Source organism: Ovis canadensis, chromosome 13 (assembly GCF_042477335.2).
Source record: "Ovis canadensis isolate MfBH-ARS-UI-01 breed Bighorn chromosome 13, ARS-UI_OviCan_v2, whole genome shotgun sequence".
NCBI lineage: Eukaryota > Metazoa > Chordata > Mammalia > Artiodactyla > Bovidae > Ovis > Ovis canadensis.
In genome coordinates this window covers 86,094,005-86,115,431 of record NC_091257.1, presented here as the reverse complement: position 1 = coordinate 86,115,431, position 21,427 = coordinate 86,094,005, and the positions used below count along the sequence as shown (strand labels likewise).

Genomic DNA, 21,427 nt, shown 5'->3' with positions numbered 1-21,427 from the left:
CAGCGACACCCATACACTCTCAGGCTTATGAACCTTCCATCTTATTTTCTTTTTTATTTTGATGCATTAATATAATGTTGCATTAGTTTCAGGTGCACAACATAGTGATTCAGTTACTCTTTAGACTACATTTCATTTAAAGCTCTTATAAAATATTGGCTACCCCCATCTTGCTCCTCCCCCCTTGCCTCTCCCTGCTGGTAATCACTAGTTTATTTTCTACATCTGTGAGTCTGGTTCCGTTTTGTTATAATCATTTGTTTTATATTTTTAGATCCCACAGATAAGTGATAATATATAGCGTTTGTCTTTCTCTTTCTTCACTGAGCATGATGCCCCCCAGGTCATACAAATGGCAAAATTCCATTCTTTATATAGCTGAGTAATATTCCTCTGTGTGTGTGTGCGTGTGTGTGTGTGTGTATGTGTGTGTACACCACATCTTCTTTATCCATTAATCTCTTGATGTGCACTTGGGTTGATGTCATATCTTGGGGGTACATGTATCTTTTCAAATTAGTATTTTCATTTTCTTTGGCTCCATATACCCAGGAGCAGAATTGCTGGGTCATCTGGTAGTTCTGTTTCTGCTTTCTGGAAGAATCCCCATACTGCTTTTCCACAGTGGCTGCACCAATTTACATCCCTACCAACAGTATACAAGGGTTCCCTCTTCTCCACATCCTTGCCAATATTTGTTATTTGCGGTCTTTTTGATGATGTCTATTCTGACAGGTGTGAGGTGATACCTCATTGTGGTTTTGATTTGTATTTCCCTGATGATTCACGATGCTGAGCATACAAACCTCTCATCCACAGAGATCAGCTCCCAGTTTAGAGAGGCAAGTGCAGAAGTCTGACTGGCAAACAAGAGATCTGGGATATTTTCTGAGACTTCTAACCCCCTAATTTAAACAAACCTCTAGGCTCAGGTATAATGGAGTACCAGCTATGGGGTCCAGCAGACCTAGGTGCTAGTGTCAGTTCTTTCTTTGACCTCGTGCATGACCTTCAACAAAGTCACTTCGTCTTTCTGACAGTGTCTTATCTTTCAGTGCAAAGAGGGCAAGCCAAGATGAATAAATGTGGACTCTGAAGCTGACTGTGTAGGCTCTTGAATCTAGATGAGACCAAGTCTAGCCTCTTTCAGTTCACAGACAGTGGTCCAGAGATGTAGAACCCTTGCCCACGGCCACACAGAGAGCCTAAAGGACAGTGAGGACCAGAGCTCTGGGCTCTGGCTGCCCAGATGCCATGAGCTCCCTACCAAGGAGTCCCTCTGCACCTGGACACACCCGTGCTTTTAGGGGAAAATATGTTGAGGTCTCTGACCTCAGGACGGATAGCAGACTGCATGAGCTCTTCAGAGAAGCCATTTTCACTTGTAGGGAGGGACTCAGGTTCAAAACAAACCCAAGGGCTTCATCTCGTAGCTTGCTCTCCTGATTTCTGGGGAGACTGAGCTGGATGTCAGAATGGCTGCTCCCAATTCTTTCTTCTCCTTCGCTGTCTCTGAGGGTGGCTCCTGCCTGGGCCTTACAGAGAAACCTTGTGCAGTAACCCTCAGTGTCCTTTTTATCAGAGGCCTTGTTCCAGCCACTGTATCCTTCTCTGCCTGCTTGTGGGGCAGGTCGGGGCTCCCAGGAAATTAAATGTCCCCAGAGCAGTTCTCAACGCATGACTGGTGGGGGATAGAATATAAGTACCCCAGGTACCTCCCCACTAAGGTGGAATTATCTTGGGGGTGCGTGTTCACAGCCTCCCCTGGAGTTCCCTAACAGGAGTAAGCAAGCCCCAACTGTCTACGGTGATAACTTGCTTGATGACACACCCCTTATTGAATTCTCTTCTTTCTCCTTCCCTTCTTTCTTTCTCCATTTCACTTCCCATCTCCTTTCCAGTGTTTCCTGGGATCATCTCCTAGGTGAAGTTCTTCCACTCCATCTTTGTCTCTGATTCTGCTTCGGAAGGAATCTAGATCAGAAACCTCCCTTCCTTTCTTCAGAAGATCCCCTTCGTGGAGTATAGGCTGGACACTCTGCTTGGAATGAAGCCACAAAGTCATCAGTTAGGCCACTGTCCCTCTAACTTCTCTCGGTTCTCTGCTCATCTGTACTTAAGCCCCCTCCACAGCCCCAAAGGTTTCATCCATCAGCGCAGCTCCCCTCAGGGCCCTGCAGAAGGGAGCGGTCCAGCCCCAGCCGACAGGGAACTGGCAGCCCCGGGAGGTGCCCCGAATGCCAGGCTGTCTCACTGTGGTACCCAGGCCACCCTCTCTCCTCTGATAATGGTAATTCAATCAAGATTGAGTGTGCAGACCTTTAGCTTCAATGGGATACCCAGGCAGTCTCGGCAAAATTACCTGCCTCCTCCCTCTCCACTCTTGCAAGATGATGGCATTAACATTTCCAGTGCTTCTAAGAAATGATTTTTCAGGTCCACAATTCATTGTAATGAGTCAAATCTCTTTTCTCTGAAAAATCGCACCTTTTCTTTACCTTCCTCAGTGCCCAGAAGACAGGGGGAAAAAGAGCATCTTGTATCCAAGTGATGGTCTCTCCCTGGCCCCACCTCTCTGAAGTGATTCTCTCTTAAGTGGATATGACTTGAGAAGACTGATTTATTGGGTTCCCTTTGATGGTGGAGGAAGAGAGGAGGAGATGTGGTTTGTTTTTAAGAGTTAGTGCCATGCAGACAAGGAAACTGGCCAGAGGCGGGGGGCAGCGGGGCACACAGTGAGAAGGGATGGTGTCAGAGTCAGAACTGGCATAGAGGGGGTGTGGAGACAGTGGGTCTCAGTGGGGGGGGGTTGGAGGGGTAGGGTCCCTACCACTTTATAAGGAAGCTCTCAACCTTAGCCTTGATTTTCCTCATCCATAAAATGGGCTACTATGAGAATCAAATGGCATGGCATCCACAGGCTTCTAGAATAGTGCCTGGAATATCTTACACATTTCACAAAGATAAATTTTTGTACCTTACACGCAACGCAGGTGGGTCTCTAGTCTCATGGGCCAGTTTCTGTAAGATATTTTCGTCTTGCCCAAGACATATTGAAGTGCCACGGCACCCCTGTGTTAAATAACTGAACATTGAATGGTCTGTACATTCAGACCTGAGTGTGCAACAGAATCTCCAGGAGGGCTTATTAAAATGCAAATTACTCATCCCCATCCCAGAGTTTCTGATTCGGTGGGTCTGGGCTGGGACTCCAGTATTGGCATCTCTAAAGAGTTCCCAGGTATCATTGATGCTGTTGGCTATTTTGAAAACCACTGGTCTAAAACAATAATAAAACTGAATTTACATATTTGCATTAAGCTCTTAAAATACAGCAGGTACTTTCATTTCTTACTGCTTTTCATCCTTACGAGTTTGCAGAGGTGGAGAGAGTTTTGATGATTCACTAGGTGATATGAGGCTCGGGGAAAGTAAGTCAGCTGCCTCAGGTAATAGAGTTAGTGATAGACCTCAGGTCTGTCTTCAGAGCCTGCTGAAGGCAACAGCTGGCAGCCAATCCTGGGTCTGCAGGTGGGGTGAGGGTCAGCTACAAGGAGAGGAAGAATTTGAGCCAGGATCCAGGCTTACTATGCCAGCCTTACATTCAGGGAAGAGCCTGGAACTCAAGCCAAGTTACCTAAAATCAATTGTATGGCTAAAGGCAAAGGACCCAGCCCCTTTCTGGTTCTCAGCCTTTCAAACACAGTATAATTCATATATTGAACAGATAATTGTTGAACACCTGCTTTGTGCCATACCCTGTAGAGGGTTTAGTAAATGGGGTGCCCTTTCTTAAATAGGGTGTGGAGGAGAGCCGTGGGTATGTCTGATAGTCTCAGAAATACAACTGTCCTAAGAGCTCTGAAGACAAGTACAGGAAGCTGTCAGAGTGTCAGATGGAAAGATCACAGAAGGCTTCCTGAGAAAGGAAGACTGAGCTGAGAGCTGAAGAGTGAGATGTTGCCAGCCTTGTGGGGTTGAGGGTGTCCCTTTACACGTGCAAAGGCCCTGTGGTCAGAGCAGACGTCATGCATTTGAGCAACAGAAAGAAGGGTAATATGTGGGGAGGGAGGCATGGGGCTGGAGTGGGAAACAGGCCCCAAACCCTCTGATCATGCAAAGCACTGTGGGGTATGATCAGGTCAGTGGTGTCCTGGGGCTGATGGGGAAATTTTCAGGAATTCTGTGAGCTCGTTGATGCCATGCTGGCAGCTTGGTATCAGTCATGGTGGGAGTACTTATATCACAGAAGTCAGCAGATGTTACAGATCAGGGCCGCTGCTTTCTCCAGAGAGCTATTTGTTAAACTTCTACGACCTCCCGCTGGGCTTTGTCCTAAAACCACAAGGAACAGGTTGATTCTAGAGGGACAGTGTTTTCGTTCCTCTTGAGTTGTGTTGGGGCAGGGGGATGGGGCGCTCTTTGGATCTCCGTGGCTTTCCAGTTATGTCTTCCTTCTGCTGGAAGGAAAAAAGCCTTCCACTGGTTTTTTCCTCCCCTTGAGCCAGAGCTGGCCCTTCATCTCCTGGCCAGGCTCTTGCAGTTCCTCTTACATCACCATCGAGGAGCTTGTTTCTCCTCTATGTGACTTCCTCTCTCGTCTTGAATATCAAACAAGGAGTACCAGATTAGCTGTTTTTCAAGCTTGCAAAATATAGATAAAGCATAATGAACGTTCTGGGCTGCTTGTAAATTACTTTGTATAAATTCCTTTACATTGCTGGCTGCCCCATCTTTCTCCATGTACGTCTGGATAAACACAATTTTTTATCCTTCTAATTATATAAAGTTAGAAGGGGAAGGAGACACAGAATAATATTAGCATCGCACATAAGGAATAAATAAACCATGAGGGCAGTGCTACTCCTTGCGATGCCTTTCTGGTGGACCCATAGCTGAATTCTGCCCCTTCATGAATATACACAATAACTCTGCCTCTGCAGAAAGATGGATTGACATTTTGTACAGAAGGACGAATAGGAAGCATAAAGTTTCTAACCACCTCTGCCATCAGCTCACTGCCCACCTCGCATCCAGCCCAGAGCCATCATTTATCAAGCACCTACTGCATACCAGGCACCTTTGTCACACTTCTCTTTTTTAAAGAGCAGTTTTAGGTTCAGAAAAATTAAGCCGAATGTCCAGAGTTCCTCTTCACCCAGCCCCTCCCTCCCTCCCACACTCATTTCCCCCTGTTTTTAACATCTTGCATCAGTGTGACGCATTTGTTACAATGGTGAAACAAAATTGATCCATTATTTTAGCTGAAGTCCATCCTTTACATTTGAATCCACCCTGTATTGTGCAATTCTGTAGGATATGAACCATGTATGATGACAGGTATCCACCAGGAAAGGATCCTGCAGAGGTTTCACTGCCCTAAATACCCTCTGTGCTCCACCTATTCATCTCTCCCCAAAGGTCCCTGGAAACCACGGATCTTTTTACTGCCTCCGTAGTTTTTCCTTCCCCAGAATGTTACAGAGTTGGAGCCATACAGTATGAAGGCTTTCAGGCTGGCTTTTTCACTTAGCAGTGTGCATTTATATTTCCTCCATATCTTTTCACGCCTTAAGAATTCATTTCTTTATATTACCGAAGACTGTCCCATCGTTTGGATGTACCGTGACTTGCTTATCCATTTACTTGTTGAAAGACATCTTGTTTATTTCTAAATTTTGGCACTTGTGAGTAAACCTACAATAACCATTCATGTGCAGGTTTTGTGTGGACAGTGAGTTTGGGCAAATGCCAGACAGAAATTGTTGGATCATTTGATAAGAGTGTGTTTAGTTTTAGAAGAAATTACCAAACTGTCTTCCAGACTGGCTGTATAGATTTTGCTTTCCCATCAGCAGTGAGTGAGCATTCTGGTGGCTCCACATCCTCACCAGCATTTGATGTTATCAGGATTCTGAATTTTGGCCATTCTGGTAGGTGTATAGAGGTAGCATCTTGTTTTTTACATTTTCGGTTCCCAGTGACATATGCTGGGAAGGATTGAAGGGAAAAGGAGAAAGGGGCAGCCGAGGATGAGATGGTTAGATAGTATCACTGACTCAATGAAAACGAGTTTGAGGAAACTCCAGGATATAGTGAAGGACAAGGAAGCCTGGCATGCTGCAGTCCATGAGGTCACAAAGAGTCAGACACAACTTAGTAATTGAACACCACCAGCAACAAATTACATATGATACTGAACATCTTTTCATTTTCTCACCTTTTGTCTATACATCCTTTTTGATGAGCTTTCCATTCAGATCTTTTCCCCATTTTTTAACTAGGCCGTTTTCTTACTGTTGAGATTTAAGAGTTCTTTGTATACTGTGTGTACAAGGCTTTCATCAGATGGTCTTTTTCAAATATTTCCTCCCAATCTGTGGCTTGTCTTTTCATTCTCTTAACATCCTCACACTTTTCACGCCTGCATTTTCTCATTTAATCCTCCCAGTATTCGTGGAGCTGTATTGCATTTTGCTAAGGAATCCAAGGCTTAGGGAGACCAATGGACTTGCCAAGTGATGGAACTAAGATCTGCCCACAGAACTGGCTGCTAGCTTCAAACCGCCCATTACCAAGTCTGCTGTCCTGCTTGCCACGGGATAGCCATGTGAGAATAGACCTTGATCATTTTGTACTAAAGTAGGCTCCCACTGCCTCAGAAAAGAGTCTCTATTTGGACGCTCTGCAGAGCCTGGCTTGCTGACTTGCACCTAAGCACCTGAATAGGGAAGAAAAGGCCCTCTGTAGCCTAAGCAGCACCCACCTCCTCTGCTTCTTGTCTGGCTGCTAATCCCCACCCACCCAGCTGACTGTGGCTCAGATCGTGAACTCCTTATTGCCAAATTCAGACTTAAATTGAAGAAAGTAGGGAAAACCACTAGACCATTCAGGTGTGACCTAAATCAAACCCTTTATGATTATACAGTGGAAGTGAGAAATAGATTTAAGGGACTAGATCTGATAGGTAAGAGTGCCTGATGAACTATGGACAGAGGTTCATGACATTGTACAGGAGACAGGGATCAAGACCATTGCCATGGAAAAGAAATGCAAAAAAGCAAAATGGCTATCTGGGGAGGCCTTACAAATAGCTGGGAAAAGAAGAGAAGCAAAAAGCAAAGGAGAAAAGGAAAGATATAGGCATCTGAATGCAGAGTTCCAAAGAACAGCAAGAAGAGATAAGAAAGGCTTCTTCAGCAATCAATGCAAAGAAATAAAGGAAAACAACAGAATGGGAAAGACTAGAGATCTCTTGAAGAAAATTAGAGATACCAACGCAACATTTCATGCAAAGATGGGCTTGATAAAGGACAGAAATGGTATGGACCTAACAGAAGCAGAAGATATTAAGAAGAGGTGGCAAGAATACACGGAAGAACTGTGCAAAAAAAGATCTTCATGACCCAGATAATCACGATGGTGTGATCACTCATCTAGAGCCAGACATCCTAGAATGTGAAGTCAAGTGGGCCTTAGGAAGCATCACTACAAACAAAGCTAGTGGAGGTAATGGAATTCCAGTTGAGCTATTTCAAATCCTGAAGGATGATGCTGTGAAAGTGCTACACTCAATATGCCAGCAAATGTGGAAAACTCAGCAGCGGCCACAGGACTGGAAAAGGTCAGTTTTCATTCCAATCCCGAAGAAAGGCAATGCCAAAGAATGTTCAAACTACCGCACAATTGCACTCATCTCACATGCTAGTAAAGTAATGCTCAAAATTCTCCAAGCCAGGCGTCAGCAATATGTGAACCGTGAACTTCCACATGTTCAAGCTGGTTTTAGAAAAGGCAGAGGAACCAGAGATCAAATTGCCAGCATCCGCTGGATCATGGAAAAAGCAAGAGAGTTCCAGAAAAACATCTATTTCTGCCTTATTGACTATGCCAAAGCCTTTGACTGTGTGGATCACAATAAACTGTGGAAAATTCTGAAAGAGATGGGAATACCAGACCAGCTGACCTGCCTCTTGAGAAACCTATATGCAGGTCAGGAAGCAACAGTTAGAACTGGACATGGAACAACAGACTGGTTCCAAATAGGAAAAGGAGTACATCAAGGCTGTATACTGTCACCCTGCTTATTTAACTTATATGCAGAGTACATCATGAGAAACGCTGGACTGGAAGAAGCACAAGCTGGAATCAAGATTGCTGGGAGAAATATCAATAACCTCAGATATGCAGATGACACCACCCTTATGGCAGAAAGTGAAGAGGAACTAAAAAGCCTCTTGATGAAAGTGAAAGAGGAGAGTGAAAACATTGGCTTAAAGCTTAACATTCAGAAAACAAAGATCATGGCATCTGGTCCCATCACTTCATGGCAAATAGATGGGGAAACAGTGGAAACAGTGTCAGACTTCATTTGTTTGGGCTCCAAAATCACTGTGGTTGGTGACTGTAGCCATGAAATTAAAAGACGCTTACTCCTTGGAAGGAAAGTTATGACCAACTTAGATAGCATATTGAAAAGCAGAGATGTTACTTTGCCAACAAAGGTCCGTCTAGTCAAGGCTATGGTTTTTCCAGTAGTCATGTATGGATGTGAGAGTTGGACGGTGAAGAAAGCTGAGCACCGACAAATTGATGCTTTTGAACTGTGGTGTTGGAGAAGACTCTTGAGTCCCTTGGACTGCAAGGAGATCCAACCAGTCCATTCTAAAGGAGATCGGTCCTGGGTGTTCATTGGAAGGACTGATGCTGAAGCTGAAACTCCAGTACTTTGGCCACCTCATGTGAAGAGTTGACTCATTGGAAAAGACTCTGATGCTGGGAGGGATTAGGGGCAGGAGGAGAAGGGGTCGACAGAGGATGAGATGGCTGGATGGCATCACCGACTCGATGGACGTGAGTTTGAGTGAACTCCGGGAGATGGTGATGGACAGGGAGGCCTCGCGTGCTGCGATTCATGGGGTCGCAAAGAGTCGGACACGACTGAGTGACTGAACTGAACTGAGTCCCCACCCACTGCATGTTCACAAGACAAGAATCCCTGTTTGCAGCTCATCCAATATGCTTGCTTTTCCAGGACCCCTGCTGTCACTCTTGCATTTGTTCCGTCTGATGGAGAGACCCTTCTTCATTGTCCATTGGTCAAGTCTCCCTTTCAGTGCCTCATTGCCTCATATCACTTCCCAAAGCTGTTTGTTTGTTTGGCAGTGCCAGGTCTTACTTGCAGCACACAAGTCTTTCATCTTTGTTGCAGCATGTAGGATCTTTAATTGCAGCATGAGAACTCTTATTTGCAGCATGTGGGATCCCGTTCTCTGACCAGGAATCGAACCTGGGCTTCCTGCATTGGGAGGTCTTAGCCAACAGACAAGCCACAAAATCCCCAAACTTGTTCTTAATAAATGAAGAGGTGATACTGACAAATACCTGATAGTAGAGACACTGCTCATCTTTAAGAACAGATAGCTAAAAGAAATGTTTCTGTTTCTTTTAAATCATATTTGCTTTCAGACTTTAAATTCCATTTTATATTAAAGGAAATACCCTTTCAACCTTTTAAACCTCTGTTCCCAGGGCTATAGATCCCAAGGGCAGGCATAACTCAATAAATAAAGGAGATTTTTGAATCAGTAAGTCATTAGTGAGACCAATGAGTGAAAACACATATTGTATTTTTCACTTTTTTGAGGCTTGTAGTTTTTTGTAGCCACTGGTAATAAGGCTTACCAGTCTGAGCGCAGAGTCAGGTGCTGGACCTTGTTTGAAGCCCTGCTGGGTGGTTGTCCCCCAGGAAATCCCACTGCAGGAGCTGGGGACGAGAGCCTTGCACAGGCTCCAGTGCCTGCAAGATGGTAGAAGTCCAGGAACAGCACATTGTGTGGACAGAGCAGAGACTCAAGGTCAGACAGTCCTGAGAGGGTCCCAGCTTTGCCGCTTGCAAACTGTGTAACATTGGAAACTCTCTTAACCTCTATGAGCCCCAGTTTCTTCATCTGTGAAATGGGAAGAATATTACGTCATTACAATATTAGCATATAAGAGTGATATTAGCATAATAGTCTGTAGAGCTATTTGGGGAAATATATGATTGTGAAACCTTCAGTGTCTGCCATACACTCCAGAAATATTAGCTTCAAATTCCTTCCCCACATCATACCCCACTGCCCCACTTACCCACAGGGATAACTTGCACCTCCTTCCCTGCCTCGGTTGCTTCCACGGAAACTCCTCCCTACAAGGAGTAAGAAGTGTGGCATCCAGTGTAGCTCAGTGTCTAGCACAGTGCCTGGCACACAACGGATGCTCAGTGAATCATTTTTTATAGTGGTTAGACTCACTGAATGTCTATTATTTTATTCATAGCTGTGCTGGGTCTTCACTGCTGCACACGGGCTTTCTCTAGTTGCCGTGTGTGCGCTTCGCTTTGCAGGGTTTCATGGTTGTGGTGCTCGGGCTTAGTTGCCCTGCGGTATGTGGGATTGAACCTGTGTCCCCTGCATTGACAGGCAGATTCTTAACCACTGGACTACCACGGAAGTCCTCAGTGAATAATTTTTGAGTCGATTATTTAGTTAATGAATGAACAGATAGATGTAGGGTGGTAGCCCCGGCCTGCTTGTCCATCCTGGAGCCCATTCTTTGCCTTCTCCTGCTCAGCCTTCCATCACAGGGAGCTAACCCCCCAGGTTGCATTTCTCACCACCTCTTGTCAGCTGGCCACTAGCTCGGTTTGGCCAGTGATGGGCACTCGTGTTAGAGATTGTAAGGCGGGAGAAAGGAGAAAACCGGGGTATCTCTCCCCTCTGTCCCCATCACAGGTACCTTCCTGAACAGCCAGGGAGTCTCTTCCTTTTCTCCAGCTCCCGCCAGAGAGGCCACCGCAGCTCCAGCTCCCACAGGTGCCCCCCTCCTTGGGCTCCGGGGCCCTCGCTTCCTCCCTCTGTCCCACCTCCCTGGGGAGGCAGTGTCTCCTTGTGAGTGTTTATTTCCGAATTACTCCTCCCTCTTCCCTTTGGCCTCTCAACCCTTCCATCACCTAGGTAACCACTTCGCTGTCGTTAACGCCTCTGCTATGCACCCATGGAGAAGGAAATGGCAGCCCACTCCAGGATTCTTGCCTGGGAAATCTCATGGACAGAGGAGTCTGGCAGGGTACAGTCCCCGTGGGGTTGCAAAGAGTCAGACACAACTGAGCGACGAAGCACAAGTACCCTTGAAGTGCTTACTCCTATCCTGCTTAGACTCCTCTCGGGAATCAGGAGTGTCTGAGCTCAGAGTTAAGAGAACCTCACTCTTCTAGGCTCCACCATCCACTGACCATGTGGCCCTTCAGTCCTTGGGAGCCTCAGTTTCCTCATTTGTAACAAAGGTTACAAAAGGTTCTCTCCCAGGTCTCTGTAAGAGTCCAGAGAGGTAATCTACTCACCTGCTCCCCAAGTACTTATCGAGTACCTGTGCAGAGGATAGAACAGGGAGCAAAACACGTCGTGTCCCTGTTCTTGGGGGTTCCGGTTTGTAGTAGCAGATATGCTTATAAACTGCAAAGTTCCAGAAAAGGCCCGCAGGATAAGCTGACCCGACTTCCTTGATCCCCACAGACCCCTGTGGGTGCCCAGAGCTCCCCAGTCCACCTTTGGGAACCCCAGCCCTGCCAGTAGACGCAGCAACATTCGGTGATATGAACCCAGTGATGGGGACAGCAAGCTGAGCCTCTCCCCCTCGCCAGACCCAACCCGGACGTTCTGTTTGTGTGTCTTTTAGCGTGTCGGAGCTCACTTGAATTAACTGTAAAGGATTAGCCTGATTCTTTTGCTGAGGAAGGTTTTTTTTTTCCTTAATTGTTTTTATTTGGTGTTATTTGAAGTAAGCGTGCCATTGACTAAAGCCTCCACATCTTGTTTATGCCTAGATTGTGTTTAAAATGGTATTCTCTGTAACACGATTTTTAGTTATTGATGATCTCTTTTATAATGACTTAGCTTCACTTGAATGATAGTATTGATAACAATATGTGGCTGACAATCTGTTTGCAATAATACTCCAAGAGGCGAAAGGAAAGCATTTGTACACGCGTAGAAAATAGATACATTTGCTGGTTTTAAGAAAGCGTGAAAATGGAGCATATTAATCCTGATCGCACTTCCCGAGACACTTTCCAGAGTGTTTTCATGCAGTCTTTCCTGCATTGTCCTCTGCAGAAGGCATCTCTACCCACTTTTAATGACAAAATCGCTAAGATTTAAAGAGCCAGGTGACTCTCCCCAGTAAGTAATGACAAAACCAGAACCAGAAGGGCAGGTGGGAAAAAAGAGGAGCATATACGGGCCCTTTGTAAGGCAGAGTAACCTCCCTGAGCCTCGACTTCCTTGTCTGTGAATGGGGATAATAACTGAGGGTGATGCTAGGGGTTCCAGGAGAATGTATATGTCACTGGCATGATGCCTGGTGTGTGCCGATAGATAGATGGTAGCTCTGAAGCAGGCAGAGCTGGCTCCTCGCCCGAAGCCCTCTGATCACTCACACCCTTGTTTTTTGCTCTCTCTGCAGATGACCATTCTCGAGTGAGACTGCTGGTGCTGGATGGAGACCCACACTCCGACTATATCAACGCCAACTACATCGATGTGAGGCTCTTCATGGGGCTGAGGGGCTGGGTTCTGGGCGGGCTGCAGCAGACTCAAATCTGTGACTCTCCCCCCAGCCAGTCCCCTAGACAGTGGCCCTCCTAGAGCAAGTCCACAGGGTCTGGCTCCTCCCTGTGACTCGTGTAACCCAAGTTGATTATCCATCTAAAGATGCACCCATTTTCAGGCTGGCTAGAGTGGCCTGCTCTGTGGAGCCCAGGACTGCCAGCCTTGTTCATTTGCCCATGAATTCTTCAATTTTAAAAAAAATTTTATTTATGTATTTGTTTGCTGTACTGGCTCTTCGTTGCTGTGCAGAGGCTTTCTCTAGACTCAGCGAGCAAGGGCTACTCTCTAGTCGTAGTTCGGGGGCTTCTCATTGCGGTGACTCTTCTTGTTGCAGAGCCCAGGCTCTAGGGGTCACAGGCTTCAGTAGCAGTGATATGTGGACTTGCTTGCCCCATGGCATGTGAAATGTTCCCAGACCAGATATCAAACCTGTGTCCCCTGCTTTAACAGGTGAATTCTTAACTGCTATACCTCAGGGAAGTCCCATTAATTCTTGTGTGTGTGTGTGTGTGTCTGCTTGCCTATTCATTCATTCATTTGAAGGTACAGCCATTTATGTCATGAAAATTTCAGAGTTGGATGCTATGGGAACCAGAAAGCTAAAAATGCCATGGTCTCTACCTTCTAAACCTTAGCAGGAAGATAAGCTCACATCAATAATTCCAGGGCAAACTAGAAAGTGAGTGTCGTAAGTTCAGATAAAATGCCACAGGGATTCAGAGGTGGGGGTGGAAAGTCGCCTTTCCGTCAGGAATGCGAAGTGCAATGTGAACCAAAGCTTTAAGCACAGGCAGAATTTAAAATCAAAGAAGGGGGAGATGGGCCTCTGGCCGAAGAGCTGCACAGGCTGAGATGTGGCGGAGGAGATAGCACAGCAGAGTGTGTGGGGAGCAGAGGCTCTGCGACGAGAATAGAGGAAAATAAGGTTGGTGCTGGAGCATGCACAGTTTGTGATCAAACGTAGGAAGTTGGACTTTATTTTGTAGGCAAGAGGAAGCTGTGGAAAGCGTTGGATCAAGGAGGTGACCGGTTCAAAGCTGAGCTGTAGGATGGCTTATCTATTACTGAGGTTAAGGCAGATGAGAGAGAAGAGGGTCTGGGATTAAGACCCCTAGTTAGGAAAGGGGCCGCTTCAGCATTCCAGAGAACACGGAGGAGGGGGCTAAATACAACAGGAGCCGAGACAGGTGTGCATGGGATAGAGCGAGTTTGTAAAAGGGAAGCGTGGTCACTGGGGCCAGAGAGACATCCCAGCCTGACTGATGCAAGCCAGGCTTCTCGAGGCCTCAGCTGGGAGGCCCCGGAACCTTGAGAAAGGCTCAGAGTTCGTCCCTGGCCCTTCTGACTCCCAGGTGTTTTTATAGACAAGCAATAAGGTACTGTGGCAGGCTTTAGAATTTCCCATAATCTAAGCTGAGCCAGATGATTCACTGATTGAACAAATATGCATTAAGCCTCACCTTAGACATTTACCTTTTGCTCTCTGATCTATTCCATGTTGCCAGGGTCCAGCCCCCGTGGAGCCAGGGTAATTCAAAGGGGAGACAGAATCGGTGTCCTAAGAAAAAGCTATTTAATTAAAAGTATAAAGAGAGATTAGAAAGGAATAGTGTAGTAGGAAAATTAGTGGAGAAAAAGAGGCTGAATCACTTGGTTTACATAGGATACCAATAAAGCTTCGAGACAAGAAGCTTGCACCACCTACATAGGCCACAGGCGTCTTTCCGTTCTCCCGAAGGAGAGGAGGCACTGAGGCCTCCCCGGTCAGATCTTAGAAGCCCAGGCAAAATTAGCAAAATTAGGCTTGGTGAGTACCCACGCTCCAGATGGGAAATCCGCCAGAAAAACGGAGAACAAGAAAGAAACGACACAGGGGAATCAGTCTTTCCAGAAACTGATCCGTTTTCTTTATTTTCAGGTTTGCTTATATACTTTTTGTTATACATAGGGACGAATACAGAGTCACGCAGGGTCAGCAGACCTGACCCTTGTCAAAATCAGGTGTTTCGTATAAAATTATACAAAAGTCTTAGGGGTTTTACATCATCTTCTGGCCATGAGGCCTGCTGACATTTTATGGCCCTTTCTGATAACGGTCAGTCAACCAGAAAACTTATTTATTCCAGGGGTGATTTTTTCTTAAACCAGGCGCCACCCTCCAAATAAAGTTGCATTCCTATAGGGTGAGGGTGTAGTGGGTTACAATCAAGAAAGGAATTTACTTAGCCTAAGGTTTAACATGATTAATCTTAAAGGTTAATATTTATTTCTCCTGTATGCTAGTTATATTCATTATAAGGGCAGGGAGTATGGAGATTTAGCAGCAAATATTGGCTCAGCAAATGAAAAACCCTTCACCAATATAATTTCTAATCAACCCACTAATACTATACTAATAATTTTGTAACTTCTCAAAAGAATCTGTATGTAGAAAGTTTAAAGCATCTTGTGCCTCTCACGGTTGGGAGGCTGTAAACAATCACATGTGGCCGGATGAACCTGCTCAGGCAGGCTAGAGAACCTTCAGAGGAGTTTGTAAGTTAAAACATTCTTGTCACGCCCAGGAATTTTTATTAACTGGAGCTGCAAGTTAACTCCTTCTCCAAGAGAGGTGGTAGGGGGTCAGCCCCCTGTAAAGTCAGAGGTATAGGTGCGAGCATAAAACAGTAAAGTAGGCAGTCTAGTTTTGGGGGTAGATGCTCGGGAACAGGGGCTCTCCTAAGGCTCAATCTCGCCTTTGCGTAATGCCGAGCCTCCTTCCTCATGACCTTTGCCATGGGCGGAGTTCCTCATGCTGGCTCCTGGCACCATGTCTTTCCCCGTTCTACTTTGCATTGCTGGTGTGTATGTGGGCAGAGGGAGGTAGGTGAGGGGGAGGCGTGGGTTACAGAGAGGAGAGAGAGCTGACCCCTTTAAGGAAGGTGCAATGGGAGATAGGAGGGTAAGAGGAAGGGAGAAGCCATCGTATTTCTCCACCTCTCTTGCTTCCTGGGGTGGCAGCTCCAGCAGTGGCTCCAGCTCCATCCACCAGGACCGCCAGCGTGGTCCAGCCTCAACAAGGTGGCCCCAGCTCCTGGGCTCTGGCGGCTTCTCTTGTTTCCCATTATACCTGCTGGTTCTAGGGGTGGCCATAGCCTCTTGCTATTGCCAATCTCTGGGCAGCCCACTGTTCTGTTTTGCATCTCAGCTTCACCATCACCTGTATAACCAGCTCCCTGCACTGAATTCCCTCTTTCTGAAACACCTGGCGTGGTCCCTAGATCCCTGCACCCCAGACCCTGGCTAACAAAGGGCCTGCGTGTGGTCAGGAGCTGGGCCTGGAGCTTCCATAGAGGTCTAGATAGACACAGCCTCTGTCACAAGCAGGTCATGGAAGGGGACAGAGAGTCAGTGGAGGGACAGAGAAGACACCAAGCCCAGGCTTCCTGCACAGTGTGAGCAGTTCAGGGTTGGGGGGGGGGGTGGGGCGGGATCTGCACCAGGTGTGGGCTCACTCTCTACTCCAGCAGAGTCACGATTCCCAGGGTCACTATGGGGATGCCTGGCAGGCTTCGCCCTGGGTAGCTATCGGGCTCACCCCTTGGCCCGAGTTTCCACCTAGCCAGAAATGCAGCCCTCCAGAGGGCTGACTGCCCGTGCTGGAATCATTTATCCAGTTGGATCTTGATGACGCACTAAAACGACTCCACCTGGATAACGAGCTGAAGGGGCAGCCCTGTCTAGGCCTCCAGAGGCCTCTGCTGTCAGCCCACTGGCAGGCTTGTTTCACACCCAAGGATGCATTGGCCACTTGAATCTGTTATAAATTACCAGTCTGGAAATAAATATCATATCTGGGTCCCCAGTAAGTAACAGATGCATGAGTACAGAGTGAGATAAATGCATTTTGGATGCAAACCTCTTTCCCATTGCTCACAGACAGATGGAGGCAGGCCCAGCGCAGGTTTGCAGTTGATCTGTGTGCTGTGTAGGTGGGACTTCAGTGAACTCAGAGTTCTTTTAAGGTTAGGAAGTTTCTGTACCAGCTCTTGGCAGATCCCCGGAGGAGCCCCGAATGAGCAGTCCATTTCCTTTTATCTCCAATTGCTAGAGTCCAGTAGTTGGCACGTTTTCTTTCAGGGGACTGTATGGGTTCCAGGATGCCAGAGAGGGTCTCTGGACTCGGGCGCCATGTGTGGACAGGCGCGCAGCAGGCAGGCGTTCATTACATATGCGTTTATCAAGGTGATGGCCAAGGCAGACTTCTCCATGCTGGGGACACAGCCATGAGCCAGCCCGTTACAGCCCTGCCCTGCTGGAGCTCTCATTCAACTGGGCAAACAGACGCTAAGCATGTAAATAAACAAAGACTTTGGTGTTAAGTGCCCTGAAGAAAAGTAAAGCAGAGTAAGCAGCCCCCGCCCCCCCCCCAAAAAAAAAACCAGCCAGTGGGTGTCAAGCCTGCCTGTGGATGTCAGGATGGACTGTCTGCAGAGGTGACTGCTGTCCCAGCAGAAGCCTGGATGGGAGGGGAGAGCAAACCCCTGGGTTATGTGGGGATAGACACAGCTGACATGGTCCCAGGGAAGGGCCAGCGCCAAGGCCTGTGGATGGAAACATGACAGGCAGCAAGCATGGGCAGAGTGGGAGGAAAGCTGAGAATATTGCTTCAGGGATGAAGTGGGAACCACAGGGGTGTTGAGATGGGCAAACCAGGCTTAAGAAGCCCGTTCAACTGCAGTGAGCTCACAGAGAACACTCCTCTGGCCTCCCTGGTTGAGTCCACTCCCCGGCGGGGCTCCCCAGAGCCCTAGATCTTTTCTTCGGTGGCCCTTATCTCAGCTTGTTGACGTCTACAAGCTGCTTAGAACCTGAGCCCACATTCATCTGGTCCACTTTTGTATCTCTAGGGCCTTGTACAGAGTAGTAGATACTCAGTTAATACCTGTTGCTTGAATATTGAAGGACTGAGTGACTAAATGAATGAACAGAATAGCGAACCCAAGTCATCTAACCTCCACAAGCGAGGTGTGAGTGCCTTGCTCAGGATTCCACCCCACTGATGCTGAAGTGCATTGCGAGTGAAGTGAGAGTGTTGGTCGCTCAGTCCTGTCTGACCCTTTTGCCACCCACATGGACTGTTGCCCCCTGGGCTCCTCTGTCCTTGGAATTCTCCAGGCAAGAATACTGATGTGGGTTGCCTTCCCTTCTCCAGGGGATTTTTCTGACCGAGGGATCAAACCCAGGTCTCCTGCATTACAGGCAGATTCTTTATCATCTGAGCCACCAGGGAAGTGCATTGGAATCATCCAGATTCCATGCATTTTGTCTTTGCCTTTTGTCTGCCAACTGGGGCATTAAAGGAGTGCCCCAAGCTCACCTCAAAAGATGTGTTCATGCACGTATGCCACAATCATCCTTTGCTGAAAAAGCTGCACCCAGCTCTGGGTAGCCTATCCAGTGGCCCAGAAAGAGAAAGTATTAAAATAAAAAAACTTACTGTAACATACATTATGAGGGTGTTGATTGGGCATCTCCCAAGCCCTGCAGGACCGCTCAGGAGGAAAGAGGGTTCATTTGAAGTGCAGTGTGGGAAGCTGGGGACATAGGGTACCTGGAAGGGCCTCAAGAGGGACAGCTGGGAATGCGTCTGGAGACAAGGATGGAGACAGGTGATCAGCCCCGTTCTAAAGCATCTGGACGTTATTATACAGGCAGCAAGGAGCCACTGCAGGCTTTTACGTGGAGAAATAATAACAATAATCAGGTGGGCATTGGGACGTTCACCCTGGGAGGAAGCAGATGGGCTGTGGGACCAGGTGGGAAGGTAGGAGGCAGGGAGGCCAGCATGAGGCCTTGGCCCAGATCAGGAAGGACAAGGGCTGTAAGAAGGAATGATGGCGGGGACGACAGAAGGCCACGGGCTTGAGAGACCCCATCTTCCCATGCTCCAGGGCACTATTTTCTAGTCCCAGACCTGCTCAGGAAAACTCCCAGAGTCTGTCCCTCCTGTGATCCTGAAGAGCATGGGTGGTCTTGACTGGGAGGGACAGAGCTCTCTGTGCCTCTCATTGTCCTCCCCACCTCTCATGGCTCAGAGAGGGCCTCAGTTACTACCTCTGGAGGGAGACCAGAGAGGAGGGAAGGATCAGAAGGATCTCAGAATCCCTCACGGCCAGTGCAGACTTTGAATCATGGTAGGCACTCGATAAATGCTTTCCAGATACACAGTAAAATAATAATAGCAAGGACGTATATGTTAAACTCTAGACTACTGCCTGACACATGGTAACAGTCATCTATTAACTCACTTAATCCTAACCGCAAGGCTATAATGTAAACGCTGTTATCCCCGTTTAACAGCAAAAATCAATTAAGGCCCAGGAGGGGCCTGCCCCAGACCACACAGCCTATAAGGAGCAGAGCCAGCATTCACACCCAGGCTATTAAATTCAGAGTCTGAGCACATAACCACCGTGCTATGCTGCTTTTCTTTCTTTTTTAAACATTTATTTTATTGAAGTATAGTTGGTTACTGGGCTGGTGTTCGTTTCTGCTGCACAGCACAGTGACTCAGCTATACAACTCTTGCTGTTCTTTTTCATATTATTTTCCGTTATAGTTTGTCAGAGGATATTGAATATCATTCCCTGTGCTCTACAGTGTGTGTGTGTGTGTGTGCCCCATGGACTGTAGCTGGCCACATTCCTCCGCCCATGGAATTTTCCAGCCAAGAGTAGTGGAGTGGGGTGCCATCTCCTCCTCCAAGGGATCTTCCTGACCCAGGGATCAAACGCGCCTCTGCTGTGTCTCCCGCACTGGCAGGCAGATTCTCTGCCGCTAGCGCCTCCTGTACAGTAGGACCTTGTTGTTTCTATATACATAAATAAAAGTTTGCATCTGCTGATCCCGAGCTCCCAGTCCATCCTTCCCCCACCCCCTCTCCCCTTGGCAACTACAAGCCTGTGCTCTACGTCTGTGAGTCTCTTTCTGTTTTGTAGATATGTTGACTTGTATCTACTTTGGATGCCACGTATGTGACATCATATAGTATTAGTCTCTCTCTGACTTACTTCGGGCCTCCCTGGTGGCTCAGCTGGTAAAGAATCCGCCTGCCATGAGGGAGACCTGGGTTCAATCCCTGGGTTGGGAAGATCCCCTGGAGAAGGGTATGGCTACCCACTCCGGTATTCTGGCCTGGAGAACTCCATGGACTGTATAGTCCATGGGGTCGCGAAGAATCAGACACGACTAAGCGACTTTCACTGACTTACTTCACTTAGTCTGATAATCTCCAGGTCCATCAAAGTCGCTGCAAACGGCATTATTTTGTTCTTTTGTATGGCTGAGTGGTATTCCACATTTTCTTAAAGGTACCACATTTTCTTTATCCGTTCATCAGTCCACAGACATTGTTTCCATGTCTTGGCTATTGTAAATAGCGCTGTTGTGAACACACTCTTTGAATTATACCTTTGTCTGGATATGTGTCCAGGTGTGGGATTGCTGGGTCATATGGCAACTCTATTTTTAGTTTTTTGAGGAACCTCCATACTGTTCTCCATGGTGGCTTGCTCCAGTTTATATTACCATCAACAGTGTGAGACTGTTCCCTTTTCTCCACGCCCTCTCGAGCATGTGTTACTTGTAGACTTTTAAGTGTAAACTGTTCTGACTGGTGTGAGGTGTTGATTTGCATTTCTCTAATGATTATATGCTGCCATCCTGATTGGTCTCTCTCAAGAGCTTGTTTATTGGGCATTCACCCTGGGTTTCACACTGTACTAGGCTCCACAGACAAAGTAATTAGCCTTCAATTAAAATAAATAAATTTAAATTAAAAAAAAAAAAAACTTAGGAGGCAGTGTTTGTCCGCAAGAAGCTGACAACTTTCCTAAGAAGATAGGACCACTCATACAAAGAGTCTAGGTTGGGCAGATTGATTCCTGGTGGTTAATCCAAGCATTGTACCCATGACACTGGCCTTGGGTTGGCACTGACAGTTTATTTGTTCATTAAACTTAATGACTTGTTGTATCCTGATAGTAAAAGTGGAATTTCAGGACTTTCCAACAACCTTTCCACCAACAGGCTCCTTATTTGGCATCTGTATCTTTTAGACGTAGCCATTCATTTATTTGTTTACTCATTTAGTCATTCAATTATTACTGATTACGTTCAACGTCCTGTATTAAATACAGATCTGTCTCCAAAACTTGAACTTCTACCCAATATGATACATTTCCTCTCTGTAACAAGAAAGGGGACCCTCCATGTAGTCCATGCCCAGACAGAAGAGAAAGTCATCCTCAACCTCTCCCCAATGATTAGGTTGATGAGGCACCAGAGTACCCCACATCAGAGCCCAGCAGGGTCTACTGAAGACCTGGAAATGTACAGGAAAATATCTCTGAGTTAGAAAATGGCTTTGTCAGTCTCTGGGTCACACCCACCTGGGGCCCTCTCCGTGAAAGGAGCTTCCATTCCAAGCCCAGCCATGTGGCAGAGAGGCAGTGCGGCAGCCTTCCCAGCTCTCTTTTGCTAACTGTTAGTCATGCAAGGAGTCAGCAATGCAATTGTTGTTTTCTCTCTGGTACCCTCTGGGGCCTTGCCCAGTGTTCTGCATGGAATCACGGCTCCGGAAAGGCTTGGTGGTGGGTGATGTCCCACAGAAACCTGAAAATTCCTTCTCCCCCTCTTTCTGGGTGTGCCTGGCCACAACTGGTGCTCATCCGATCTTGGCTTCCAGTCCATGGCTCCAAGGCAAGCCTGTTTGGGGCCCCTCACAAGGAACCATA

The 21,427-nt window shown here is 47.0% G+C and overlaps 1 protein-coding gene across 8 annotated transcripts in view; it reads left to right on the top strand.

Moving 5' to 3' along the window:
• Positions 1-21,427, top strand: part of PTPRT (protein tyrosine phosphatase receptor type T) — a 1,160,687-nt gene that overhangs the window by 1,099,680 nt on the left and 39,580 nt on the right. For all 8 annotated transcript variants that reach the window (XM_069548590.1, XM_069548586.1, XM_069548589.1 and 5 more), the window contains one exon: positions 12,505-12,581. In XM_069548590.1, coding sequence (XP_069404691.1) covers positions 12,505-12,581 — 77 coding nt within the window. The remainder of the gene's footprint in view (positions 1-12,504; positions 12,582-21,427) is intronic.